This window comes from Stenella coeruleoalba, assembly GCF_951394435.1.
Source record: "Stenella coeruleoalba genome assembly, chromosome: 10".
Classification (NCBI taxonomy): Eukaryota; Metazoa; Chordata; class Mammalia; order Artiodactyla; family Delphinidae; genus Stenella; species Stenella coeruleoalba.
In genome coordinates, this window is record NC_137156.1 from 73,234,390 (window position 1) to 73,258,338 (window position 23,949).

General features: G+C 35.9%; 2 protein-coding genes across 4 annotated transcripts in view; one reads left to right on the forward strand and one right to left on the reverse strand.

The window, feature by feature from the left end:
* APPL1 (adaptor protein, phosphotyrosine interacting with PH domain and leucine zipper 1) overlaps positions 1-9,018 on the forward strand; it is a 32,448-nt gene extending 23,430 nt beyond the window's left edge. Inside the window, exons 16-22 of one of the 3 annotated variants that reach the window (XM_079933329.1) lie at positions 1,105-1,157; positions 1,760-1,934; positions 2,035-2,071; positions 2,718-2,864; positions 3,435-3,485; positions 3,764-3,874; positions 4,737-9,018. In XM_079933329.1, coding sequence (XP_079789455.1) covers positions 1,105-1,157; positions 1,760-1,934; positions 2,035-2,071; positions 2,718-2,864; positions 3,435-3,485; positions 3,764-3,874; positions 4,737-4,883 — 721 coding nt within the window. In that variant the 3' untranslated portion in view covers positions 4,884-9,018. The remainder of the gene's footprint in view (positions 1-1,104; positions 1,158-1,759; positions 1,935-2,034; positions 2,072-2,717; positions 2,865-3,434; positions 3,486-3,763; positions 3,875-4,736) is intronic. The other 2 variants (XM_079933330.1, XM_079933331.1) reach the window with 2 other exon arrangements.
* Positions 9,019-9,844: 826 nt separating this feature from the next.
* On the reverse strand, positions 9,845-23,580 carry ASB14 (ankyrin repeat and SOCS box containing 14). The gene is made up of 8 exons (XM_079933332.1): positions 23,444-23,580; positions 19,952-20,142; positions 19,696-19,854; positions 17,238-17,483; positions 13,816-13,987; positions 12,799-13,345; positions 11,010-11,163; positions 9,845-10,275 (listed from the first exon to the last, which is right to left on the reverse strand). The coding sequence occupies exons 1-8, from the start codon at positions 23,563-23,565 to the stop codon at positions 10,097-10,099; spliced, it is 1,770 nt and encodes a 589-aa protein (XP_079789458.1). The 5' UTR covers positions 23,566-23,580; the 3' UTR covers positions 9,845-10,096.
* Between the last annotated feature and the right edge of the window lie 369 nt (positions 23,581-23,949).

Here is a 23,949-nt window from a genome sequence, read left to right on the forward strand (position 1 = left end):
CTTCGATCCCTGTTTGGGGAACTAGATCCCGCATGCATGCCACAACTAAGAAGTCCACATGATGCAACTAAGAGACCCGCATGCCGCAACTAAAAAAAAAAAAAAAAAGTTATCTTGTGTCAGAATAAGAAATCTCCAGGAAGGAACTAAAACATTGTCATGCTATGAATTATTAATAAATTATCTTTTGTTTATATGATGAGAAATCCTTGTCAAAGCAGTTAAAATTTTTCTTTGGCTGTGGATGAAGGTAACGTGGCTTAAGGCAAATCATTTATTAAGTAGGTGGGGCACCTAATAAATTGATAATGTAGTAATTTGGATATACATGGCCGTGACCAAGAAAAGATAATTTACTCTTGATCACAGAAATATACTTAGCATTTGATATGGTAGGTCAGACATGTATTAGGGAGATCAATTTCATGTTATCTTAAAGCCAGTGTTATCTTAGAACCACTTAGCTCTCTGTTTGTCTATAAAACCTACTTTGGATTGTACTTTTCTTCCTTCGTTGTGGGTGTGTCATGAGCCATGCACACTAAGGAGGGAGGTAGCTTCCATTCTCTAGTTAGCTTTTCTTCTTGCATTCTGTTACGTATGTCTTGAGAAACACAGGTTTAAAACTAGAAAATGTTCAAATTATCATAGTTAACTTGCGACATGTACTTAGAGGACCTAAAAAAAGGTTTTTTACAATCCAAGGAAATTCCTGGCATTTTTCTCATGTACCTAAAGTTGAAGCTAAATTAGCCATTCCTCTGTCCTACTTTATTTAAATTCAAGAACTTTTGCAACATGTTTTATTATAATGTTGATTTTTGTGTGTCTATGGCTAAACATGCAATCTGTCCACATCTTCTAAAATATAGCAACTTTGAGTTCAGCCTATTAACTTAGTGTGAGGGCAGAGGCCTTCATCACAAGTTAGTTGGTCATCAGTAGTGTTCCTTAACAGGAAGGGGTATTTTGGAGCTTTTTTAAAATGTATGTACAAGGTTTTGTGACTTTTAGTTTTTAACTCTGGGTTCAATGATTGAGATTCCTTCCATGTGGCTCATGGTAACTGACCTCTGGTTCATAATTTTTTAAAATACTTTTCAGGCGTACAAATCCATTTGGAGAATCTGGAGGAGGTACAAAATCTGAAACTGAAGGTAAAACAAGTGTAGTATTCTTATATTTTAGAAATTCTCAGAGCAGTAAACTATGTGAAGAATTTGATGTTTACATTTGTTTTGCTGTATGCTGTTTTAATGGTATCTATACTTCACAGTTTTCTCTTTTCACTCATAGTACACTTAAAGCAACAGAACTTAATCAAACTTAAGATTTCATTATTCACACAAAATTATAGATTATGATACTTTTGACCTCATAGTCAAATTTTCATTCCATAAGATATCCTTTGACCTTTTCCTAACAGCTGTTTTCTTCTGGTTTTGGAGCATAACTTTTTTTTTCTTTTTCCCATAGCTATTTACTTTGATATAATTTCAAACTTACAGAAAGGCTGTAAGCATAGTAAAAGGAATTCTTTTTAACTCAGAAGTACCAATTGCCAAAGCATAACCTTTTGCTATTTGAGTTTGAGATCTTAATTCTTCTATAAGATGAACACTGTAGTTAGGAATTATTTCTAAATGCTTCTGCTGTGTTGAATTTTTCATTGGAAAACCTAAAGAAAGCAGTGTATTTTATTCCTTAGGAAAAGAAATTTGGGATTTAAAAATACATAATGTACCTTATTTTGTTGTAGATTCTATTCTTCATCAGTTGTTTATTGTCCGATTCCTTGGTTCTATGGAGGTGAAATCAGATGACAATCCAGATGTTGTTTATGAAACAATGCGCCAAATCTTAGCTGCCCGGGCCATCCATAACATCTTTCGTATGACAGAATCACATTTATTAGTCTCTTGTGATTGTTTAAAGTAAGTAGTAACCTGTCCCTCAAAAAACTGTAGGAAAAAATGTTTACATAACTTTAGCCTAATTAAAATTTGTCTCCCAAATTTTTAATTATTATTATAGGTTAATTGATCCACAGACACAAGTTACAAGGCTCATGGTGAGTTCTGCATGTTTAAAGCTTTATTTTAAGTCTCTTTGTACATATACACGTCTTACATCTTTATAATAATCCTGATTCTGTATATTCAGATATGGTAGCATGAATTATGATTGGTCTTTAGGGTGTTATAATTGAGTCTATGGCTATCTCTACAAAAAAGTTGTAACATTCCGTGTAACTTAAAGAATCAATGCAATCTGGTGTGATACTTAGTATTTATATTTATCCCTCAGTTAGGGAGCATATATCATACACTAAAGAAACTAAAAATTAAATTAAGGGATTAAAAGGCCAACATGATTGAGTTTATTTTATAATTATCTGTTTTGAAATAGCTGCAGGCATGTGCTTCTATTTAATCATTTAATAATATAGACCATTTTTGTTACTGAATTTGAATTTGTAAAATGTGTTAATGACTAATAAAACAAATTCAGTATTCAACAACCTTTTAATTTCCTGACAATCCAAACCAAATATGACATTGTTTGTTCTTGGATTACCATTCGGTTAAGAAAAACAACTGACTCTAATGTTCTATTTAGGATATTAAACAACTTAGTACATGAGTTTGTCATATGTAAGAGGGCTGTTTTAATGGTTTGAAAAATTTCATGTTTGCTTCTGATGTTTTCTGTGGCAGTTTCCATTACCCAGTGTAGTTTTGTATGCTACACACCAGGAAAATAAGAGGCTTTTTGGATTTGTTCTTCGGACATCAGGAGGGAGAAGTGAAAGTAATCTGTCATCAGTCTGCTATATATTTGAATCAAACAATGAGGGTGAAAAGGTACGTGGCTTTTCAAAATGTGTTTCTGTTGTGAAATACATGTCATAGTCAAAGTTCTTACTAAGATTTCTGGAGAAAAACTCCCAAACTTTGCCTAGTCCAACTGAGCTGCTTGACCAAAGCCTCTTGTTTTGAGGAGAGCTGAGCTGATGGGTTGGGCCATCTGACTCCACAAACCTGTATCTTCCTGGCCATTGATAGCTGTTGCAATCTTCTGGCTTTGTTAACTTATCCTGGGAATGCAAAATATTCCCATAATCAGCCATTTCCAAATGTCTTCATCTTAGAGTAGCAGCAGCAGCTGCTTGCTTTCTTCTTTGCAACTTTACCATCTCAGTAATGAATCTGAGATAACAAGAAGTGGGGTATGTGAAAGAGATGAGAGCCAGCAGTGGCAGCTCACAGACTCTGAAGAAAATACACAAAGGATTGGTTTTGGGGCTGGAACATTCTTAAATCAGCTTTTGTTTGAAGCAGTGTATTAAAATGAGTTATAAAACTAGTTACATCAGCCATTTGGATACTTGATGTAAGAACTGCCTGAGTTTTTCTTACTTGTTCCCCCTTTAGATTTGTGATTCTGTTGGACTGGCAAAACAGATAGCTTTGCATGCAGAACTGGTAAGAATCCAAGACACTTAATTATCCAAGAATGTTAACTAAAGTAATATAAGATCTTTCATATTAGCAAGTAAATAAAAATGATTTTGCTATGCAAGGTTAACAATAGATGCTATTCCTGATACATAGCATTTAGAATTTGGATAAATGGCTAACATTAGAATGTAAATTTTTGGTGTGCTTTCTCATATAAATGCAAATAATAATTTGAAAAGGTTACAAAGGTAATATTAATTGACAAGTTAAAATTTAAAGTTATTTCATATTTAATTCATTAGTTGTATTCATCTGGTCTTCAGGATCGCAGGGCATCAGAAAAACAAAAAGAAATAGAGAGAGTAAAAGAGAAGCAACAGAAAGAACTCAGTAAACAAAAACAAATTGAAAAGGTATGCAGTCCTAATGTCTAGATCTTCTCTGACTAGATATGATGTTTATGAAGAGTTTCCTTAATTCAGCACTGTGACTTTCATATTGGAATTTTCAAGTGAAGGTCTGTTTCTACTTGCTCAGCCACTTCATACATAACCAGATGATTCATAGCATAGTAGAAAAGGATGACATCTGTCTTCTTGGCTGCGCCGCACGGCTTGTGGGATCTTAGTTCCCCAACCAGGGATTGAACTGGGGCCCTTGTCTGTGAGAGCTCGGAGTCCCAACCACCGGACTGCCAGGGAATTCCTGACATCTGTCTTCTGATACAATGTTTACATTATAGTTATATTGACATGTAGTGTGACTTGCTGTTTAGCAAACATACTACATATTCCAGAAGAGGTTGGAAGGTTGTCTCTGTCAAAGTAGGTCTTTTGAGAGGAGATATATATATGGCTTTCATCAATGGTAGTTGTGTGTGTGTGTGTGTGTGTGTACACACACACACACACACACACACACACACACACACATATATATTAGAGAGAGGGAAGGGAGGGGATGTGGAGTGATTCATTATGAGCCTTTTCTGTAGTTTATAATGAGAGATAATGATGGCTCGAATGTAAGTTGTTGGCCATAAAAATGGAGAAGAGTGACATGTTGGCTTTTATAGGCTTTCTAGAAAAGTGTCAAAATTTACTTTGGTGTTGCATTGGTTGTGTGTAGTCTTTCTTTTCAGAAAGTTGCCAGAATTATGCATACATATTTATGACAGAAGAGTTGAAGTGGCTCTCAAGTATGTATTTAACTGCTTACTTTCCTATTTGATTGCAAACAATTAACTTTAAGTTTCTTTTCTGTCTTTTCCACTAGGACTTAGAAGAACAAAGTCGGTTGATAGCTGCTTCCAGTAGACCAAACCAAGCCAGTAGTGAGGGGCAGTTTGTTGTCCTTAGCAGTAGCCAGTCAGAAGAGAGTGATTTGGGAGAAGAAGGAAAGAAGAGAGAATCAGAAGCATAAACTTATCCTTACTTTTTGGTTGATATTCGCCCCCCACCCCTTTGAATTTGTTGACAATTTCTGTGGTGAAGTGGCACAAGGTAACAACAATGCTGAACTATCAAGGAGACTAAAATTTATATTTGCTTGTTTATTTTAACTTCATTTTTTAAACTATGACTGACCTTGATAACTTAGGTTTGCATTGATTTTTTTTTTCCCTTAGAAATAATATACTATGCAGTAACTTCAAATTCCACATGTCTAAAAGAAACCTGTTCATATCCCTGAAGTAGATTGCTGAGGAATTACAGTTGCTCAAGCCTGTTCTTCCTTCAAATTGTGAACTTATTACCTTGCATTGTAATTGGCTGTGACCATAAGAAATCATTTATTCTTCAGCTTCAGGTATTCATGGATATGCTCCCTCTCTTTCATTAGGAACAATTGCTGGCAGTGAGGAACCTTTGACTGAATAGGTTTAAAATCCTTATACAGATAATTCTACAAGTTTGCAAATATTTTAACAATGTTAAATGTGCAATAGAACTTTTACAAAATAATTAGAATAGAGATTTTAGACTTAAGGTTTCAAGTTGTGGCAGGTGGTACTGTAGATTTCAGGGCATTTTCTTGGATTGCTCGCATTTCTCTGATGTACTACACCTGATGCCAGTGGGAAAGAAGCTTAAGTGTCTTCAGTTCAAGATTGCTACAGCCCTTGGCATTTTATTATCACATTCTTAGTTCTCAGGTTGGGACTTGAATTGTTGCTGCAGAGCAGTAATGGTTAAAATAAGATTTTGGAATTTATTAAAAGGGATTTTTTTTTTTGTTCAAATACATTTTAGATTAGGATTTAACATGTAAAGATATTGTTACAGGATACATTGTATTTTCTGCATTGTGTGAAATAATTTTTATTGAAAATCAAGTGACATTTAGAAAGAAGTTCTATAGCAATTGTTTCCTGCTTAAAAATTCTCAGAATTTAGTTTAAAAATGTAATCTTTTAAATTTCAGACTGATAGCCCACAGTATTTTCATAATTCCATGTTTTTATAAAATACTGATCATCACTTTATATCCGTGAAGGCAAATAATATATGAGAATAGAATAATTTGCACTAATTATTGTAAATACTTGTCCTCTTTAAGTAAGTAGAGTGAAAGGTCTAATTCCATGAAAGACTGAAAAGCAATTGAGTGCTTGTTATAGGAGAGTCAACCCAGGAAGGATTTTAACCTGGTGCCAAGGTTAAAATGACATTTCTCTACTGCCTAATTCTGTGTCAAAACTTTTTATTTTAACTTGGATTTTTAACATTGCTGATAGAAATTATGTTCCTGTGTTTCACATGTAAAAGTATATATGGCCAAGTTAAATATATTGAATAAAATATTTTACGCAGTCATGCATTTAAAGTTTTCAAGAGATTAGCCACTAAGACTAATTTTACAAGGGAAAAGCCTTTTGTTATTTAACATATAATTTTTTCTTTTTAGTTCTGATTTAGAAATGGCATATAGTTCTCACAATATAGTGTGGGTGTTTCACACTGTATATACATTGTTTTCTGTAGGAACGGGATAGATAATTATATATAGTATCATGATTTTTTTTAGCCATGTGCCAAATGGGAATAATGATTACTTAATCATTATTTTGAAGCCTTATGTTACCAAAACATATAGTAAAAAAGTAGAAATTTATGGAATACTTTTTGAAAGAAGTTTATTTTGTCCTTGCTAAAGGGAATGCTTTCACAGTAGTTTGTGTATCATTCCTTTTGTAGAAATTGAAATTTCTTCTGTGGTCAGCATTTGCTTAGTCACGGCAGGTCCTGCTTTTAAGACCTTTTTCAGAATTAGTAAGCTTTTTGTTTCAGTAAGTCTTTTACTATAAAGTTGTCACCTCACTTAGTTCAGGTGTAACTTGTCAGCCACCGTGCAGGGAAGGTGGTCAGCATTAGGAGGCAGTTTTACTAGGCTGGTGCTTTGCATGGTAGCGTACTACAGCCCTTGGTGAGCACTCTGGGTCAAAGTGTAGGCTAAAGTTAAGGGTACTGGCAGACTTAGGGATGCTGGACAGACTTGTGGTTCCTTTTACATCATGTTTTGATAGGAATTTCCACAATAACACACCCATGTCTATAGGTCAGACCAAAGTGCTTTCCAGTGCCAAATAGAAGTTATGTGTGGGTTTAACAATTTTAGATGATTCAACTTCTGTTCCATTACTGTAAACCATATGAACAATTCCATTACTGCAGATATTTAAGGATCAACTTTAATAAATTCTGTGTTTTGTTTAAGGAAGGCTCCCCATGGATTTCTGCGTAATGTTAAAGCTGATCTTTGTTACCCTTTGAAATCCCTTCAAGCTTTTGGATGTTTTGGTGGTGATTGAATTAGATTTTGGGATATCTTTCTCAGACTTGAACTTGCACTTAATGGTTTTAGAGATTAACAAAACTGATTCTTTAAAAGGAAAGAAATTAAGTCTACTTAATTCTGCTAGGCACTCTTGCTACCTATGTCAACAGTACTTTTGTAACTATGGTAGTGAAGTCAATAGATAGGAAACTGATGATTCCTTCCCCCTTGTAAAATTGGGAAAACTTGCTAACGAGGGACTAAAACTGTTGCCTTGAACACAGTCCCCAGTCTAGTTTTTGCCATGTTTACAATGATTACTTCGTGTTTAATTTCAAAAGAATTCTCAGATTCCACAGTCTAGGGGTGGTAAATTTATGTTACTTTTATGCTTGAGGAAAGGATAGTATGGTGTGCATACCATTCTACATAACATATAATCATATGTGGTAAAGGCATCTGAGTTAATTTTGAATTATATATAGGAACTGCAAGTATTTAAGATTTGAATCTTCTTATACCTGCTGACAGACCCTAAGAGCCTGTGTTTTGTAAAACCTCTGCCACCCAAATTAATAAAATGAAAATATTAACATTGGTTTTGATAACAGCCTCCTAGCATTCAAACTGTACTTTAAATATTCAAACACACTGATTGTAGCAAGCAAGCCTTTGACTTTATTTTTATCAAGTTCGGCTTACTTTTCTTTCATGAGATTTTTTTCTTCCGTATTAATTAATAATACATAATAATTTGAAACTGGAACTATATTATACTTTTTAACTAATCTCTTGTGGCTGTACTCGTGTAATTTACTTAGGTTAATATGAGAACTGGGGATTAAGTTATAACTAATGTGCAAAACCACTTTGTATATTTGGTGATTTTGTAATGTAAGTGAATTGGTTCATATTTCACTGATATTGTTAATCATGAATATACAATTAAAAATTATGCTTCATTTCCCTTTAGAATTAAATTTGAAAAACTCGACTTTATGTAATGGTGGTATACATGTGGAGTGAAGAACTTATTTTTTCATTTTGTCAAAATAAGTATTCCTGACAAGGCTTCAGGAAATATGCTGTTAGGATATTTTTAATGTATAATAAAGTCCATGATTTTTTTATAGTCTTTTTTGTATGAAATATTTGATATATACTCTGAATTTTACTTCTCCAAGTAATTTCAAATGATGCTTATAAAACAATTGGACTTTTTCTTAATCTGTTATGATACTGTTATTACACATCTAACCCTATTGCAATTCCATAACAGCTAAAATGGGAAAAAAATGTCACTTATGGGGAAATAATACTAATTCATATCTAGTGACTTTTTTCCTTTAGAAAAATTAAGAGAATTTTCAATAATTACCCTAGACATGTTACAATGTATACTTGCTATATTGGGTCCTATTCAAAGAAATTCCTGTAATTTAAAGGGTCAGGTTATTGTGTACACCAGCTTAAGTGGCTTGGGCCTGTAGTTTTAATACTAATGCATATTCATCCCCTGTGCTCTTTATGGTTTCCTGTAGCACTTACCAAGTTCTGTTCTTCTACTGGCAGTTTGTTTTAATTTGTTTTGAATTTTGTAAAATGTATACACTTGTAGAAGGTCCAGGGAGTAGATGAAATTAACTTCAGAATTATGTAATTTATCTAGGTGCATGTATATCTTAAATATATTTGTGTATCGACATACATATAATCTAGCACCCATTTATAAACAGACACCACAATTTGATTTAAAAAAAATAAAAACTATTCATGCCAGCTAATTTTGCAAATTTTTTATGTGAAAACTGTATTATTAGTAATTTTAAGTCTGTGCTTACTGAAATAGTCTGTATAGCCATGAATTCCTACATTAGAAAGAAATCATATAACTTCAGTTTCCTTAAGAAGGACTATATTATGCTAAAAAAAAAAGTATGCTAAGACTAAACATATAAACATCAAGCTATAACTGACTGGGCCTGTGGTCATCATGCTGCCTCTCTGTTCTCTCTGTTGATGTGCCATATAATGGTACACAGGTATGGCTGAATGAATGTCTTCTTAGTTTCCTTCCTCGCTTCCACATACAGAAACCTGTACTTAAATGCAGCATAGAATATATAGAAATAAAATTTTAAACTAACACCTATAACTGCTTCTATCAGTGAGCCCCTCCTCTGTGTCTAGTAGTCGACTAGGTTCAGTACAGAAATCATAAGCCATCATCCATTTGAAAACACTTGTAGTGATCACATTAACCAATAAATGGCAACCCTTAGCCAGGGTTTTGTAGGAAGAAGGAACGCATGTATCCCATTAATGATGAAATCGCAATTGAAGGTTCTCTTTCAATTAACTGAATTACCTCAGTAATGGACTCTGCAAGTAAACAGACAATAAACTGGCCTTGGGACTTTTGTACAAGAACAGCTAATTTTAGGGTCATGTACTGGGGTCAATACTTTATTCACTGCAGTCACTAAGACATTTTATATATGTACTTCTCTATAAGAAGGATTACTGTTAAGAATTATGAATTATCAGAGGTAGCATTTATTATTTTGAGCATGTAGAAATGTGGATTTATACATTTAATGTAAGATGAATACAGTATTAGAACTGATGTATCTTAGTTAATTGAAATTTTTACTGTTTGGGTTTTATTTTTACAAAACTGCCTTTCAGAATGCCAGCCATCTGTTGAGAGGCTATGTTCAGAGTGACTTTTTAAAGAATGTAGACTGCATTGAGATTTTAGTTGCTAGGTAAAGTGAGAAATATGAATCAATGTAACAAGTCACATTTTAAGAAAGACATCTGTGGAATTATATACCTTTTCATCCAGAATAGTTTGATTACCAGGTTCCTGTGAAAATTCCTTGTTCATAAAGGTCATATTCTTTGTAAAGGACATATGCCTTTAGACGATTGGGTAACGGAAGAAATGACATGAAGATGGGGCAGCGCAAATGTAAACGTCCCATACACTTCCGGATCTTGAGGCGGCACAAATGTTTCAGGGAGCGAGGGTTTGCTAAAATGAAAAACAGGCACATTATCCAAAAGAAAGAATTGCTTCATTTTTTAGTGATCTTTAGCAAATGTATTTTGTACTTAAGCCACCAAGATTTTCATTTGCTCTGACTAAATGGAAAAGTTAATTGGGAAATAGCTTTCCACTTCTCACTGCAAATCTCGTAGCTGTGGTTTCAGAGCCATGTCACGTTAGAGTCCAAAGACTGGCATCAGTTGTGGGTCTGGCCTGTGAGACCTAAAGCTCCTACACCTGTGGGTATTATCCCCCTGTCCTGCCCCTTGGGGTCAGGCTAAAAACTAAAGATCACTACCTGTGGGGAAATTATATGAAAGAAATTCTTCTTAATTTGACTTATGTGCTACTGTGAAAGAATTTGATTTGAAGGGTCATTTAATATCCTCTGTAGCCTTAGATCTTAGCATTTTCTCATCCCTGTTTTAGTGCCATTTCATAGTTTTTAATTCCTGTGTCTATGGTGTTCCATAGGATCAGAAGAAAAGTATTATCTACCTATATAATAAATAATTACCTAACAGATTTTATCTATTGGGAAATGGTAGTAAGTACAAATTAAGTGTAGTTGTAAATGGTAACATTTTTTAGATAGGAATAGTATTTTTCTTCGTTTCTTTAGGTCAAGCTTTTAACTGAAGAGAACAATGTTCTACAAAAGAAATAAGAGTTCAGTTAGTATTTTTTGGTAAGAATTGTCAAGAAAGAAAAATACTCACTCAAGATAAAATGGATTTCTGACCAGAGCCTCTGTTTTTGGAGCACAGCTTTCAACTTTGAACAGATCCTAACTTGATCAACATAATCAAGCATCACTCGAACAACCTTTCCAGAGAGATGTTGCAGCCATGACAAAGTTATTACTTCGCAGAACTGAGGAAGAAAATCAGAACTATGAAAGTAAATGGAAAACTAAGTATCTGTGGTTTAACACAGTAATCAAAAGAACACTAAACTCGGAGTCAAGAACCAAGGTTTGAAGTTCCTCATTTATAAACTAAGGTGTTGAACAAGAAAATATTTCTTAGCTCTAACATTTGGAAAAATATTTACTACCAAGTCTTCCAAACTTTATAAGATAACGAGGGTTTAAAACAGACTGTTACCTAATAGCTTTTATCCCCTTTGGTTGCCTGCATGGCTGTGTGGAATAAAGATTACCTTTCCAGCTTCACTTGCATCTAGATGTGGCCATCTGACTAAGTTCTAGCCAATGAGATGTCAATGGAAGTGTGAGCAACTTCCAGAATGCTGTTAAAAGAAGAGCAAGGTGTGTGCTGCTTCCTCCTGCCTGCCTTCCTGCTGGTTGGACTGTGGATGTGAGTTTCTCCTGTGAATCATGGAACTGTCCAATTAGAAGTCTATTTACTCTCGCCTTTATTTATAGGAGAGGGGAGTAAGCCATCTTATTAGAGCCTCTCTTATTTGGGGTTTTCTATCATTCATAACCTATTCCCACTCTGATACTTGAAACGTATGATAGTTTCTGCCTTTAAGTAATTTACATGTCCTTACACAAGATGCCCATGTAAGAAGGCAAATAATACTATATGAAAAGTCAGGAAATAATACAAGATGACATATTGCTTAAATACCAAGTTCTACATTAATCATAACCTAAAAGTAATATACAATATTAAAATATTTTCCTTTTCAGAATTGACTCAAAGTTCTTTCTCCATTTTATTTATATTTTCAGATTTTAATAATATGAATTCAGGTATCTATAGTGCATCTATTGTGTGCTAAGCACAGATCTGTAAGCTGAGGAAAGTGGTGAACAAGAGCTTACATTCATGTGTTTGTGGGGGAGATACATAATCAGTAAAATATTAAGAATTTCAGAAACCGATAAGTACTATAAAAGAAATGAAAAGCATTAAAGAGAATGATTAGGGAACAGAACTACCTTAGGTAAGATGCATAAGGAAGGGCCTCTTTGAGGAGGTAACACTTGAAATGAGACCTGAAGGGTGGCAGCTATTTGAAAAATCAGGGGAAGAGCTCAAGTTGGGGAAAATAGAAGTGACCAATTAAGTAGGGGGAAAATAGGAGACTGTGGTGTGATGACAGCTAAGAGAAAAATGTCTCAAGAAGAGAGTGGTCAACTATATTTATTGTGATCCTTTTTTCATCAAAATGTGACCAAAGAAATCCATTAATCAAATGTTAGAGCCAAAAACCTAGGGGTACAAGTATCAGGAACCCAGAAACATTTTAGCTAGATAACTCACTTCTTCAAAGAAAAAACATAACTGGTATATAAGGCTGCATTTATTTTTCACAGCCTTGTTCAGATGTTGCTTCATTAACTAGAGTTAAATCACTTTTTCCTCTGTTTCTATACCTTTTACATCTTTCTACTATCATGTTTATTTTATCATATTTATCGTATTAAAATCTTTCCCTCCATGAGCTTCTGGAGGGGATGGAGTTTTATCTTTTGCTGTAGTTCAGGGACACGGATAATGACTACATAGGGTGACACAGCCGATACTGTGCACTTACCATAGTATCTTTGATAACTGTAGATGTCCAGCCTTCAACAGAAGTATAGAAAGGATGAACTTTGTCTCCATGAGGACAGTCAAAGCATCGCTCTGTGTCATACCCATAATTCAACAGCATCCTGAGCATGACTTCATCTTTCAGCGTGTATTGAAGTGCTGATGGGAAATGTAAAGGGTTGACTTTGCAGAAGTAATTAACGTTGGCCCCATGCCGTAGCAGCAGGCTTATCAGCTCATAGTTGCCCATCCTTAGGGCTACCTGGAGGCAGTTAACTGGGTCTTGATTAGGCAGAGCTCCAGCACTCAGAAGCAGCTTAACTGAAGAGAGGTCACCATTTGATACAGCAAAATACAAAGCTGACTTCCTGTGGTCATCATAGTGTTTGCGAATTCTCTGATCTAGCATGAAATTTACATCAAACCCAGACTGGATGAGAAGTTCCAGGCATTTGGGGTGTGCTCCTGCTGCTGCACAGTGAACTGGACTGATGCCACTCTGCTTAATGGCAGCAAAATCTGTGACTGGAACCAAAATCTTCAGAGCTCTGAGAAAGAATTTCAAAGTGCATTAAAAAATAGTTTTTGTTAAGATGCTGCATTGACCTGTATATGATTGCTTTATACTAGCACTGGATGGTATTAGCATCAGTTGGTTTTTAGACACCCCAACCAAAAAAAAGCATAGTCCTGCATCCAAAAACTCAGATACCACGTAAAGTTAAATGAAACTAAGGTGTAGATATAAAACTCAGAATTACCCCAGTCAGTGAAACCTGAGGCTCCCCATATTGCCAAACGACCTGAAAATAAAATAGTTTTATGTCTCTTCAGGGTCTACAGAGGATGTCTGAATTTACCACTTTTCTAGCTGGTCAAGAGTTTCTCACCTTTAAAAGGGGTGTTGGAGTTGTAGGATCAGAGATGAAGAATATAAAATTCCCAGAAGCTGCCCCCCCCTCCAAAACCCCATGGCTATTACTATTTCTATTATTTGCAATAATGTAGTTGAACTTACAACAAGTGGCCTCTGTCAGCTGCCACATGAATGGGCAGGTGGCCTGAATTCTTAGGGATGTTGGCATCAGCTCCATACTCCAGCAAGAGAGTTACAGAGTCTGGATTTCCTCCACTAGCTGCTTCAAGTAAGATGGAAGAAGAATCAGAGGCCTGACCAAGAGCATTAGCTCCTAGGAGGAGAAAGAGTGATGTTATGCAGAGTCTTTTCCACTGTATTGCTTAAGTATTCTTAAAAGTGTACCACCACTACCAAAAAGCAATTATTGAGCAGCTACTTTAGCAAAACACTAAGAATCAAAGACATAAAGTATGTACCTCCTGTCTCAGACAGTTTACAAACTAGTTGGGGAGAGAAAATGGTGTAAGCAGTCTCTAAGTTATAAGTACGTTGGCTTTCAGAGTAATTTTATAAGTTATTTGTTTCTAACTTAAAAATCCCAGGAGAAGTAATTTTATAGAAGATGGTTTTATTTCCAGACCAGCATACAAAAGCTCGCTTACCTCATAACACACTATAAGATGGTCTAACAATCCTGTTGAACTATGTCACCATGACATCTAATGAAGATCTTACGGTGGAAAAGTGTATTTGTTCTTTTTAACTTGTTCCTAGGAGACTGTTCATACTAAGAGACACTAGCTGTTTTTAGTTGAAGATAGGGACTGCTGATAGTTAAAAGGGTATATTGTAGTACCCTGTAAGCTAAGTGCTGTGTGAGTGGTGTGGATAATAAGAGTACAGATACAGGCTGTCTTCTTGAAGATCTCAGGGCTGGAGTTGTGAGCAGGGCTGGGAGGTGAAGGAAGGAGGGAGGAATTTGGGGTCAGTTGTGGAAGGCCTCTCAGTAAAGGCTTTGAAGAAAGAGTAGCATTCGAATGGACAAAAGAATAGGAGGACACTCTGGGCACCTTCACAACTCATATAAAAAAGATATAGTGACTTTAGTGTGGACTCCATAATCTTCAGAATATAAGGACTCTAATATTTATTGACTGTCTTGCATGTGTAAGCAGTAAGCCAAAGCCCATTTAAGGTGTATGTTGGCTCATCACAGTCATTTGTTCTTCTCTGTTCTTTATTTTGGCAATATCATCCACATACAAATTCTATTTCAATATATTATTCCTAATTTATATGGTGTCATTGTGCTTTACATGGAATGGCACTCTATTGCTGTTTCAACTTGGAGGAAACTGAAAGATCTTTCTTCATGGAAAAGATTATGATGAATCAGATCTCAGTCTTAAAAGCTCATATAGTTTTAGATGCAAAACTCCAGACTTAAGTGGAGTTGTACCGTAGGAGGAGAGATGAAAGTGACTTCAGTCTTTGGAAAATTATGTCCCCTCCTTACAAGTGCAGAATGGGGTACCCAAATGATGCCATTCATTGAATAATCCATCTTGAAAATGAATTCCTAGAAGACAGATTATCATCTCTATGTTCTGGAAGGAATCCATAAAATGCTTCCTACAGAAGAATTCTCACTGTAGCATTTGATGAGGAATAATCCATTTTAGGTGAGTGTTCTCTTAGTGAAAGTTCTACATAGAACTATGAGAAATCTATTATATGCACCATGTTTTTTCTTTTACTGAAGAACTTATTCACATTTTTTGCTAATACACATAATATATATGTCCTGATTATCATCGCTCAATTAGATAACCCCTTCCTGCATATTTTTGTCTAATTGAAAAATTTGTAAATAGATTAAAATATTTTGAAAATTAAAAAAAAAAGAATATAGTGGCTCCCCCAGAACCCCATTCCTAGAATGCATTAAGAAATGTCTAATAAGCCCCCATGTAATGAGTACTCACTATGTGCTGGTTTCTTTATGTATGTAATAATTTCTAAACTTCACAAAAACCCTAGGAAGTAGATGCTAATATCTTCATTTTAAAGATGAAGAAACTGAGTTTCATTGAGATTAAATTACTTCACCAGAGATGCACAACTAGTAAGCAAGGTAGTCGGGATTCATGTACAGGTGGGCCAGACCCAGGTGCTATTTCTATGATGCCATGTTGCCACTCTAGCAGTGCAGGGTAATAAAGTAATGTGATTTGGAATGAGACAGAAGTGGGTTCAAAGCTTGGCTCTTCTATTTAGTAGCTGTGTGCAAATGACTATAAGGGGCTTACCTAAGGGAAATGCTCCCTCACTGACCTCACTGAGGTCAACCGATACTGGTTTCTTTGAAAGGTTAAGGATTTAAAATCTGTCGCCTCTCCTGTTTCTTTATATTTTAATCAATGATCTACACAAAAGGTTGCTCTTTTTGTGTAGATGAAGCATCCAGTGTTTACTTTGTTATTCCAGCTAATAACTTTAGACATCTCTGGTATCACTCATTTAAAACATCTTACTTAAAAGGTCTTACGGCCATTGATTGGGAACTAGCCTCCCCTATATGATAGGAAAGATTTAGGTAAGTCTAGAAAGCAGAAAGTTGTTCTTAAATGTAGGAGTCCCTGCAGTCTAGAAAATTGGACACCAGGACCGTCTATTGTTAGAGAAAGAAATAAGACTTCAGGATGCAAATGGGGAGGAGAATAAAGAAGATAATTCTAATATTGGGACTTTATTAAATCTTGGTAAAGATTTGCTTCTTCGAAAAAAAGCTTTAGATATTACACTGCTTCTTCTAACAGTGTCATCAATGAGGGTCTCCTCAAAGACAGTTCTCTGAGCTAGGATCTCTGCCAGTTAAACCAGGATATAAGATGGCCACAGCTATAGCACGGGTGGCAGGGGAGGGAGTGTTTGAAGGGAAGTTCTACAACTGGTACCATCCCTGACCCTCACTTTCCTCAAGGGTAAAATGAGGATAATGCCTACCTCACAGGGTTTGTAGAAGATTATTTGAGATAAAATAAGTAACTTAATACCTGGTGCTTAGAGAGTACTCAATACATATAAATTGCCTTCCCCTTCTCTCAGAGTTTTGTTTATTACTAGAGGGGAGAACTGGGACCCAAAGAGAAGAAATCAGGAAGAATCTCCTAACAACTTAATTCATCTGGTAACAGGTTGGACTGCCTCATAACTTAGCTTAGGCAGAGACAACGTGAAGGGGATGTTGTGGAGTGTTTCATTCTATGAATCTAGAAAAGAACACCACCACACAAAAAATTAAACAAAAAACAACCATCCTCTTAACATGGTCAGGGTACATTAAATAAGAGTAACCTGCATCCTAGTAATTTTAGGGAAACTGCTTCACAGCAAATAAGAAATATTCAATCCCTATTTTGGCTCTTTCAATAGCTAATATTAACACACACTTCAATAAAATATTAAGTTAGGCTTAAATAAAATGTTAACTTCTATTACACTGAAGCTCTCCATAAAGAGGAGAACGCTTAGGTCATGTTATCCTTTAGTAGTGTGCTGACTGTATAGGAAAATCTTGCCTTTCTGCAGTAATAGTTCCATGGTTTTAGTGTGTCCGCTTTGGGCAGCAAGAGCAAGAGGAGTGAATCCGTAGGAGCTCTTTGGGTCAGGGTGGGCCCCAGAAACCAGCAGGAGCTTCACTATGTCCCGTCTGCCCAGCCTGGCTGCTTCGTGGAGAGCTGTCTTCTCATTGACACACCGCAGATTGACATCTGCTCCACGGCTGATCAGCAAGGCGGCCATATCGTAGGAGTCCTGTAGAACAGCTGGGAGATTAGAAGTGAGGGAGGCATCATGTTCAACCGGAAATTAAGGCCAGAGTATCAGATCAGCTAGTTTCCCTCAGGCTTCTTAAGGAGTTCTTCCTACCTATCCCCCATGTACCAGCATTTGGTGTTTAGGAAACGGATTGTAAAATGAGGCATATATCAAATAATATTAACAGTGTTTTACATCAATAGGCTATTTGCTTTCCTGTAAACCATGACCAATTATTCATTGTCTGTTGGCTGCTTATGTAGCTGAAAAACAAAATTTTCATTTATCATCTTTATGTTCTCAAGAAAATGGGAACTTAAGTACCTAGTACAGTCCTAGAAACGATTGTAGCTGCTTTACATGAGGAAAAACAAAAACAGCAATAATTAGGAAATTATTGTTAACCTCACATTTTGTTAACCAATATTCTCTAATTGGCATTTCTGCTGTTAATTTGCATTGGATGATAATCTTTAGTCCTTCAAGATTCTAGAGCACCTTAATTTATCCATCTCCCTATCCATTTGCTAATTGTTGGCACCAGCTGTGTTTGGGGAATCTTGCTAGGCGTTAGACACTGAATCAGCATGAATTCTGCTCACAACCATTTATAATGTGCCATATCAAGGGCTATAACTGCACTAAGACTAGGAATATAGAGCGCCAAGAGTGTTGGGTCTTTTGTAATTCATTGAGCTGGCACTTTGTGTGCTCTTTCATTTTGGAAAGATGAAACATGTCCTTTGTTTTAGGAAATAATTTTCTAGACTTGTCTCATTGACGGTATATTGCCTCTATGTTGTCTGTTCTCTTTCTACCATTCCTGTTACTCACAGGCTGCTCCTCTTCAGTTATCATCCTAGTTCTCTTAGTTATTCTTCTTACTGATTTTTCATTTCTTATCTTCTTTTTCTGGAAGCTTTCCTAACTTTATCTCCTCGCGTTTGAGTTTTTTTAAATTTCTGCCGTCATATTTTTCATTTTCAAGAGTGTTTTCTGTTTCGTTCTTCATTTTTTTTTAGTAGTGTCCTGCTAGTTCATTAATTTTCATTGATTTCTCTGAGGAAATTAATGATAATTTCCCCCTACCTTTTATTTTCCCCTAAATAATCTGTTTCTTCCAAGTTGTTTATCTTTGTTGAAGACTTTCCTCAGATAGTCCTTGGATGTCTGCTCATGATTAAGAGCTGGGGACTAAAAATCTGCCTAGAAATTCTAAACATTGACTGTGGTCTTAACTGTAGGTTAATATGCCTGGGCTATTTGTTGGGGAACCTCCAGTTTTAGTATTTTTAGTTCTTTCTCTTTGAGCTGATCAGATTCTCCAAAGAAGCCTCCTCTTGGAGGGTGAAGTTCTAGCTGCTGGCTTTCTAGAATTTGGTGAAGAACTGGGAGAGCTCAGCCTATGTGCTTAATTCCTCCAGTGTTTTCAATCCAGTGCTCTTGCCCTTGCCAAATAACCCCCAGTCCAGAGAGCCTTTGCTCACACTATTCAGAGAAAAAACTTCCGAAATTCTGCTGGGTGGGGGAAGAGTCTGACCCAGCAGGGTGGATTGAGAGAAGTGATCTAGATACCTGACTACTTGTTTCTTAATAGTTTTCAACCAATTTTTCTATTTTAGCTGCCCATCCTTCATCCCTGCTCCATGAGGTAACTATAGCCAACAATTTCCAGGCCTTTTGATATAACTGTGCTGGTTTTTGGCTTTCCCCACTTCAAGTTAAGATTTGGCTTTCTTGACACTTACTAGTCATCCATCTGCTCTTCTGATTTTTAAAAATCATGTTATTGTTGTCTCCTCTTCCATTCTTCCCATTCTTTGTATCTTAACCCTTTAAAACACTTGACGAACTGTAATCCTCCTGAAGACTCAGGAGGCAGCAGAATTACTCATTCATATTTAATCTGCCATCTTTACCCAACCATTGGCTGCTTCTTCCTACTCTGCTCCTTTCCTATATTTCTTATACAAGAATTAACTTGTTCAACTGAGGTACCATGTAAAAATGATCAGCTCATAATTGGGCAGAGACTTTCCCTCAGGCCACCTCACAGGCCAGCCTATATAAAGTTTCTTGAGGGTCAGGTACCCATGTGTGGTTATTTGGCACCAGAGTGACACTGCTGCAACTATGCACAAGAAACTGCCTTTGAAACCTGTGGGCCTGGAGGACACTCAGAGCCACAGACTGTTCTCCAGAGCTAACGTGTTAATTTACCTGTAAGAAGAGGAGAATTGCCTTCGACGTTCTTGGCATTTGGATTGCAGCCATTGAGAAGAAGAAAACAGACATTTTCTAAGAGGCAATGGCTGACAGCCAAAAAAAGTGGTGTTTCACCATTGTTGGTGGTTTGCTCCCACACACTGGGTTTTGAAGCTGAAATAAATCCATTAGACCACACAGATTAAGATACAGAAATAAATTTTAAATTTATTTCTCAGAAGCATCAATAAGAGTTATAAAGGGAGTTTACCTTTCAGGGTTATTTCCAAAATGTTCTTATTTAATTGCACTGCAGCCTTATGGAGAGGAAGCCAGCCTATCTCATCTGCTTCATCAAAAGCAGAATGGTACTTGGTCAACCCTGACAATACATCTTCCTTACCTATTAACAAGTCAAATGAGAACATATTCACATTTGGCACATATACAAGGCAGCCCATACTGCTTCTGAATTCCATCATCAAGGTTAGTGCATGAGACAACAGTATTCTAGCACTACCTTTAATGAAAGACAAATTTAAATGGCATAGGACAAACAAGCAGTAAGGCCTTTCATCTAGCATTCCATACCACCTGGACCTGTGAATACCCGTCATCTTGTTACATACAGAAAACAGCTCTGTCCACCGAGGAGCCCAGGAGCTGTTTGCTAAATTTTGCTGAAGTAGTTTCTCCCAGGAAAGGCCCCATCAGACTCTTGACAATTAGCTGTTGACCCCATAGTGTTCGGCACTTGGGAGATCCTGCTTCTAGGCTTCCTGAACTTAGAGGGGAAATGCTACCAGTTGTCACCATTACATCTTACCACACGTTGAAGGGGATAGAATAGGAAGAGTACTTAACTGTCTCTATTGTTTCAACTATCCTCTTACAGTCTGCAATCAAAAAGCTGCAGAGAAAAAACATATGAATGTAATTCCAAAACTGAGGAAAAAACTAAGGCATTTGATAAAACAAAAGGAAGAGGTAAAGGCAATAGTAGTTAACCAGGAATGAACTCATATGAGGCAATGACTGAGGCATAATAGAAATACTTCAAAACGCAAGAGGGAGGAGATACGGGGATATATGTATATGTATAGCTGATTCACTTTGTTATAAAGCAGAAACTAACACACCATTGTAAAGCAATTATATTCCAATAAAGATGTTTCAAAAAATAAATAAATAAAAGATATATGTATATATATTCAGAAAAAAAAAAAGGAAAAAGAAAACGTAGTATGGCCCTTAATGTGTTCCAGGGAAACTCCCCTCCCATGTGTCTTCCCTCATCAGCTTCTTTAGGGCAAGAACTTTGAGAGCCTGGATTACAGTTAGCCTTCAATCAGTGTCTGCTGAACTGAATCAAACATGCCTAGGACTGAAATGTCACACTGTCACATGGTAAAATTTAAATGGCCACTCTATAATGTCAATGATCCTAGCAAAAATTATTATTGTAAAAAATAGTAAATAATCATGGTGTAAGTTTTAAAAAATATTCGTGATCAGAATCTGTATTCAAAAAACATAATCAGCAGTTTTTTAAAGTAATATTTTTATTAAAATATTTAAAGTTTTAAAGCTCAACTTATAAATCTTATATTATTTTAAACTCTAGTAAATAAGGATTGTCACCTTCCCTTTTTCTTTGATTATTCAATGAACCCAGCTTGAAAGAAATAAATTCCCTTAGACAATCTGTCCTACTTAAAATTTAGTCAATCTCCCTATCTTAAAGTCAACTGATTAGCAACCTTAATTCGATCTGCAGCCTTAATTCTCCATTGCCATGTAAGGTTACATATCCACAGGTTCTGGGGATTAGGACTTGGGACATCTTTTGGTGAGGGGGGGGCTTTATTGCTCCTGTCTCAAGTATATTCTATTTTCCTAATTCCTTCAAGTGCCTGATCAAATCAGCAAGCCTTGCTAAGTATCATACAATTCTTGCAAGTCTAATGACTGAAATTTATAACTGTAGTCAATTTTAATTTCTTTGAAACATTTCAGTACTCTTAATCAAAATCTCTTATGCCTTTCAACCTAAAATCATGACTTCAAAGTTAATCACAAGGTTTAATCACAAGGTTAATACAACAGGTAACCCAATGAAATCCAATTTATTTACAAAACTTTTAACTATTTAAAGATTATTCCTAAATTTAACATAAAAGTGTAGGAATAGTGTAGTAAAGAATGCAGACTCTGAAGCCAGGCTGCCTGGCTCATTACTTACTAGCTCTGTGACCTTGGGTAAGTCATTTAATTTCGCTATGCTATGCCTCAGTCGCCTCATCTCTAAATGGGGAAAATAATAGTACCTACCACATAGAGAGGTAATGAGAATTAGAATTTAAATGAGTTAATACATATTTATGAAATGCTCAGAATAGTGTGGCACACAGTGTTCACTCCATGAGTATGTTACTTAAAAAAAAAATACTGTAGGTTTGATATACTCCAACATCTCTGTATTTAATTACAAAATCTCTTGGGGTTAAAACACATTTATCCCATTTTACCTCCATCAGGCAAATAGAGGTCACCACCCCAAGCAAATGGGTTTAATACCCCTGAAAAATAATTGTAACTACTCAGGGGCTTGAAGTTCTGATCACCCAGAGAGCATTTGACTAGCTGTGCTTGGCCGCAGACAGCCCATATCCAGGGCAATTATCTTACTCCACTGAGGGATCCATGGGGTCCTTTTCTAGTGTTGTCATACCAGAACTCTGAGTTCACACCCTTCAGAAGGGGTTAGTCTCTTCTGGGTTTAAGTTTACATAATAACTCCTTTTGATTTGAGTAGATTAAAGACTTTACCCTACTAAGGTTTCTGTGTCTTGGTTGGATTTATGCATTTCCTTAGCTCCCCAAAGAAAAGATGCATTAGTGTTCTCTAGTCTTACATATCCTCATGTATTTCTTCTTTCTGATTTCTCATCTGCCTCTCCTCACCCATATTTGCTAGTAACCTCCTCCAACTATTTTCTTTCTTTTTTTAAATTAATTTTTATTGGAGTATGGTTGCTTTACAATGTTGTGTTAGCCTCCACTGCACTACAAAATGAATCAGCCATATACATACAGATATCCCCTCCCTTTTGGACTTCCTTCCCATTTAGGTTACCACAGTGCATTAGGTAGAGTTCCCTGTGCTATAAAGTATGTTCCTATCAGTTGTCTATTTTATACATAGTATCAATAATATCAATGTGTCAATCCCAGTCTTCCAATTCCTCCCTCCCCACCCCCTTCCCCTTTGGTATCCATACATTTGTTCTCTATGTCTATGTCTGTATTTCTGCTTTGCACATAAGGTCACTGATACCATTTTTCTAGATTCCACATACATGTGTTAATAGAAGATACTTGTTTTTTTTTCTCTTTCTGACTTACTTCACTCTGTGTGACAGTCTCTAGGTCCATCCATGTCTCTACAAATGACCCAATTTCATTCCTTTTTATGGCTGAGTAATATTCCATTGTATATATGTGCCACATCTTCTTTATCCACTCCTCTGTTGATGGACATTTAGGTTGCTTCCATGTCCTGGCTATTATTTTCTTTACTGCCTGATTAAATTCTGAATTATTTCCAAATTTCTCCTGTCTGGTCACACATCAAGTCTCATAGATATTCAGCTCCTTGGATTCTGACCCTCTCTTCTGTTTTTGTCACAACACTAGCATCAGTGCTTATGACAAGGCTCAACTGTTGAATACTTATACTATGTTGCCAGTGAGATACCATTACCTCTCATCTTCAGGTGACTGCTGTGTAGTTTCCGGCTTGTGAATATCCTGTAAACTCTGTTGAATGATGAGCTGGGTGTCAAACTCATTGTCTATGTCTTCATCACTGGTGTAATTATCCATGTGAAATGCAGACAGATTTACTTTAAAGTCAAAATGAATTAAAAATATTTTTCCAGTTGTGAAAGATTATCAACTGATTAAAATTATAAATGAAATTCAGAAAACTAAAAAATTAATAGGATTGATAAATGAAAAAGTGCAAAATTTAGAACACAAAATATTCATTAAAAATTTTTTGAAAACCCCAAACAGTTTTCTGAACTGACACAGATTCAACATAAATTAAAAGTTTTCCATGAGCAGCCATCTACTTAAAGCTTATTCAGGAAACACAACCTTTCATATAAAACTTAGGTCAGTGCCATTGTAACTATGAAAATGTTCATATCAATCTATTTTAAACTTGGCTTATGAGTTTTTCTCATTAATTGTAGCTCTCACTCC

Coding starts and splice junctions, on each gene's coding strand:
- ASB14 (XM_079933332.1), bottom strand. CDS start 23,565: ATGGATAATTACACCAGTGATGAAGACATAGACAATGAGTTTGACACC. Junction 19,855..19,951: donor TTTGGAAATAACCCTGAAAG/GTAAACTCCCTT, acceptor GATTTATTTCAG/CTTCAAAACCCAGTGTGTGG. Junction 17,484..19,695: donor CAATTCTCCTCTTCTTACAG/GTAAATTAACAC, acceptor CTAATCTCCCAG/CTGTTCTACAGGACTCCTAC.